This window comes from Scyliorhinus canicula, chromosome 6, assembly GCF_902713615.1.
Source record: "Scyliorhinus canicula chromosome 6, sScyCan1.1, whole genome shotgun sequence".
NCBI lineage: Eukaryota > Metazoa > Chordata > Chondrichthyes > Carcharhiniformes > Scyliorhinidae > Scyliorhinus > Scyliorhinus canicula.
Window position 1 is genome coordinate 223,980,030 of NC_052151.1, and position 4,839 is coordinate 223,984,868.

Genomic DNA, 4,839 nt, shown 5'->3' on the forward strand with positions numbered 1-4,839 from the left:
CTACTGGGACACAAGGTAGGAGAGGGTAAAAAAAGGGGGACTGGTAAATGATGTAGCTACAGCTTCTGGGGCAGGAGTCTCGACAATTAACTCCCTCGATTTAACTCCCTCGATTTGGCCAATTGAGACAACAAACTTGGACCCCTGACCCGCCAGGTTAAACAGACTCTGAATTCATTTTGTAAAAAATATTTTTATTGAAGTATTTGCAAACTTTTTATAACAATAACAAACGAAATAATTGATGAACCATCAATCGGACGCGAGACGAGTTGCTGTACAAAAGTTAGGCTTTAATAAGCTAGAGGTTAGCCCTGCGGTCGACTACAGTAAATGGACGACCGCCGGGCGTTCTGGGTATTCATACCTCGCTCTGGAGGCGGGGTTAACTCAGCCTCTCGACCAATCGGGGAGCCGTCACATGACTGGTCTCAACCAATCGGTCGAGAGGCACATGACCGACCAGGGCCAATGGTAAGCCGGTGTTCTGCACCAATGGCAGGCAGCTATGCAAATCATACCACCACAATAATAACAACATCAACATGGTAAAATAGACATTTCCCACCCAACCCCTTCTGTACATCCCGTCACCATATTGCACCCACCCGACTGATTGAACAATCGAGGGAAAACGTAGATCAGGTCCATCGGGAACACGTTCCATCGTGAATCAGCGAGGAGCAGATGGAACAGACACTTATTTGGAGGAAACAAACGGCCAGAAATGATTTGGCTGCCAGATGAGGCAGTTGACAAAGGTGCGGTTTAGCGAGGGCTGGAGGAGGAGGACTCCTGGGAAAACTTTCGGAATGATTTCCGGGTTATCCATCATAGCTGAGCACCTGTCTATACTGAGAGTGTTCGAAGTGGACAGCATAGGGAGAATTCACGATGATATTTGGATAGGAAACGATGGCACTGGACCGTACGCAGTGGAGAAGGGAGGCTCATCGATCTCGCTCTAAATAGATGTCAGCAAACTGACGGGATATACGCATTCCCCTCCCTAGGCTATTTAAATGAGTGTGTGATGTGTGGCTTCCGAAAAAACACGACCTTAAATTGTACCATTCAGGCGCGCAGCCTGAACAAGGAACAAAGAACAAAGAAAAGTACAGCACAGGAACAGGCCCTTCGGCCCTCCAACCCTGTGCCGACCATGCTGCCCGTCTAAACTAAAATCTTCTACACTTCCGGGGTCCGTATCCCTCTATTCCCATCCTATTCATGTATTTAAGATGCCCCTTAAACGTCACTATCGTCCCTGCTTCCACCACCTCCTCCGGCAGCGAGTTCCAGGCACCCACTACCCTCTGTGTAAAAAACTTGCCTCGTCCATCTCCTCTAAACCTTGCCCCTCACACCTTAAACCTATGCCCCCTAGTAATTGACCCCTCTACCCCGGGGAAAAGTCTCTGACTATCCACTCTGTCCATGCCCCTCATAATTTTGTAGACCTCTATCAGGTCGCCCCTCAACCTCCGTCGTTCCAGTGAGAACAAACCGAGTTTATTCAACCGCTGCTCATAGCTAATGCCCTCCATACCAGGCAACATCCTGGTAAATCTCGTCTGCACCCTCTCTAAAGCCTCCACATCCTTCTGGTAGTGTGGCGACCAGAATTGAACACTATACTCCACGTGTGGCCTAACTAAGGTTCTATACAGATGCAACATGACTTGCCAATTCTTATACTCAATGCCCCGGCCAATGAAGGCAAGCATGCCGTATGCCTTCTTGACTACCTTCTCCACCTGTGTTGCCCCTTTCAGTGACCTGTGGATCTGTACACCTAGATCTCTCTGACTGTCAATACTCTTGTGGGTTCTACCATTCATTGTATATTCCCGAACTGCATTAGACCTTCCAACCTGGACACATCCATCCCTTGAGTAGCGTACAAAGGATCAGGGGAAGGCTGCCGAGCATTTCGCTGAAGCAGAATCCGTGGGGCACCGCACACTGCGTCATCGTCAATGAGACCTTCTGCATCAAACCTGACATTCTGGCCACTAAGTTATACGTTTAATTGACATTCAAAATCCATACCACCGACGAAGTTCAGGAAGCCCTGGACGATTATTACGAGGAACACGAGACAGAACTGCACCAAGTTAGGCAGAAAGCGACCTTAGTGATACAGCAGACCCAGACTCGGCAGCTGGCAGAAATCAAGGCCAACGCTCGGTGGGATGGGAGTCCCCAACCTTCAGATCCACCCCATGGTGCGTCTCATCACCCACCTGACTGTCATCCTCATCCTGCCTACCTTTACCTACCTCATAATCCTCACAGTCCAATTCCGTAGGGACATGCATATAGAACATACAGTGCAGAAGGAGGCCATTCGGCCCATCGAGTCTGCACCGACCCTACGTAAGCCCTCACTTCCACCCTATGCCCGTAACCCCTCTTAACCTTTTTGGACACTAAGGAACAATTTAACACGGCCAATCCACCTAACCTGTACATCTTTGGGCACTAAGGGACAATTTAACACGGCCAATCCACCTAACCTGTACATCTTTGGACACTAAGGGACAATTTAACACGGCCAATCCACTAACCTGTACATCTTTGGACACTAAGGGACAATTTAACACGGTCAATCCACCCTAACCTGTACATCTTTGGACACTAAGGGACAATTTAACACAGCCAATCCACCTAACCTGTACATCTTTGGACACTAAGGGACAATTTAACACGGCCAATCCACCCTAACCTGTACATCTTTGGGCACTAAGGGACAATTTAACACGGCCAATCCACCTAACCTGTACATCTTTGGACACTAAGGGACAATTTAACACGGCCAATCCACTAACCTGTACATCTTTGGACACTAAGGGACAATTTAACACGGTCAATCCACCCTAACCTGTACATCTTTGGACACTAAGGGACAATTTAACACAGCCAATCCACCTAACCTGTACATCTTTGGACACTAAGGGACAATTTAACACGGCCAATCCACCCTAACCTGTCCATCTTTGGACACTAAGGGACAATTTAACACGGCCAATCCACTAACCTGTACATCTTTGGACTGTGGGAGGAAAGCGGAGCACCCGGAGGAAACCCACGCACACACGGGGAGGATGTGCAGACTCCGCACAGACAGTGACCCAAGCCGGAATCGAACCTGGGGCCCTGGCGCTGTGAAGCCACAGTGCTAACCACTTGTGCTACCGTGCTGCCCATATGTCGGGGGCCTTGACCCTTCTCCACGATCGCCTCAGTCCCGGTGGTGATGTGGGCGACTGGGTCACCTGCGACTCCGGGAGCGTGTTGTCCTCGTCTTCGTCCCCCCCTGAGTGGATCCAGTGGGAGGATCCTCCTGGGGCGGGGGCTTCGGTGAGGTTTGCTGGAGGGAGGATGATTGGCACAGGGGTGAATGAGGCATTCACCCCCGCGCTGGGTCTGCTGTATCCGGAGGAGGATGGGTCCAGGAACTGTCAGTCATGTTGGGAACGAGACCCCGGAGGTGGACTTCCTGGGGACGATGGAAGTGGATACCACATCCACCACAGTCTCCAGGATCAACTGCCACACCTTTGACCAGGTCAGTTCGGGGATTTAGACACTGGCCAAGTGGGATACAGACACCCAGCCAGACCAACTGGACATTATCCGCCCTGTACAATTTGCGGATTGGGCAGCTCCAGTCGTTCCTGTTTTGAAGCCTAACGGATTTGTTTGTCTTTGCGGGGAATATAAAATGTCAGTCAGCAGGTAGTCTCGTTTGGGTTGTTAACCCGCCCCACGTATCGAGCACCTCCACACAGCGGCCGAACATACGTGAAGCTAAATATGACCCGCGCGTACCTCCCACTGGGCTGGGATCTTCGTTAGACCGAACACCCTTAGCGCTGCACGAAGACACCTGTTTATTGTTCGGGGTTTCATCAGCGTGCGCCATCCGTCAGAGGGTCATGGGAAATATGCAGCAGGACGTCCCGCGGGTCGCAGTGTACCTCCGACCGAGAACATTTACAGATCCTGGCCAAGGTTCTCCAGCGTTTCACGGCTGCCGGGATTCGGCTGTGCAGAGAATGTCGGGTGTTCCTCGCCGGCGAAGTGACGGATTTGGGTTGACCTCGTGGACCGCCATGGCCTCTATCCGGTCGAGGTCAAAGTTCAAACGGTGCACAGGCCCCCACGGGGCCTGTTGACCCACGGCCCCGTTTGGTGACCCCGGATGGACGCCGACAGTCGCACCGGTTTACGGAGAGCCGCCTTCGCACTCGGTTGAGTTTGGTGATCGCGGGCATTGGCGGGAAGCCCCTCTGGGGGCAGGATCGGGCTGGTGGGCACGGCCAGGCGTACACCCGTGCGTCAATTCTCGCCGGGCAACTTGGTACAGGTCCGAAACGTCGGCGACGGAGCCGTGAGGACGCGCGCGGGGTCCTAGCCCAGACACGATCTGTTCTCCTATCAGGTGCGGAAACACAGCCGAGTGTCCAACAGGGAGCCCGGGGTGTCCGTGAGCTCCCCCAATCACTCAGGGCCCCACTGATCCCGTCTCGGGACCCCTGGACACCGGGATGGTGGAAGCAGACCATTCGGAGCAGGGAGCTCAAGATGGGGGAAGGGTGAGGGGAGGGGGGGAGGATGGGGGAAGGGCGCGGGGGGGGCAGGATGGGGGAAGAGTGAGGGGAGGGGGGCAGGATGGGGGAAGGGCGCGGGGGGGCAGGATGGGGGAAGGCGCGGGGGGGCAGGATGGGGAGGGGGGGCAGAATGGGGTAAGGGTGAGGGGAGGGGGGCAGGATGGGGGAAGGCGCGGGGGGGCAGGATGGGGGAGGGGGGGCAGGATGGGGGAAGGGCACGGGG

General features: G+C 53.5%; 1 protein-coding gene across 1 annotated transcript in view; it reads right to left on the reverse strand.

Annotated features, from left to right (window-relative positions):
- Positions 1 to 1,074: 1,074 nt before the first annotated feature.
- Positions 1,075 to 4,839, reverse strand: part of LOC119968055 (sarcoplasmic/endoplasmic reticulum calcium ATPase 1-like) — a 33,992-nt gene continuing 30,227 nt past the window's right edge. Inside the window, exon 7 of the mRNA XM_038801154.1 lies at positions 1,075 to 1,087. Within this exon, the coding sequence (XP_038657082.1) occupies positions 1,075 to 1,087 (13 nt within the window). The remainder of the gene's footprint in view (positions 1,088 to 4,839) is intronic.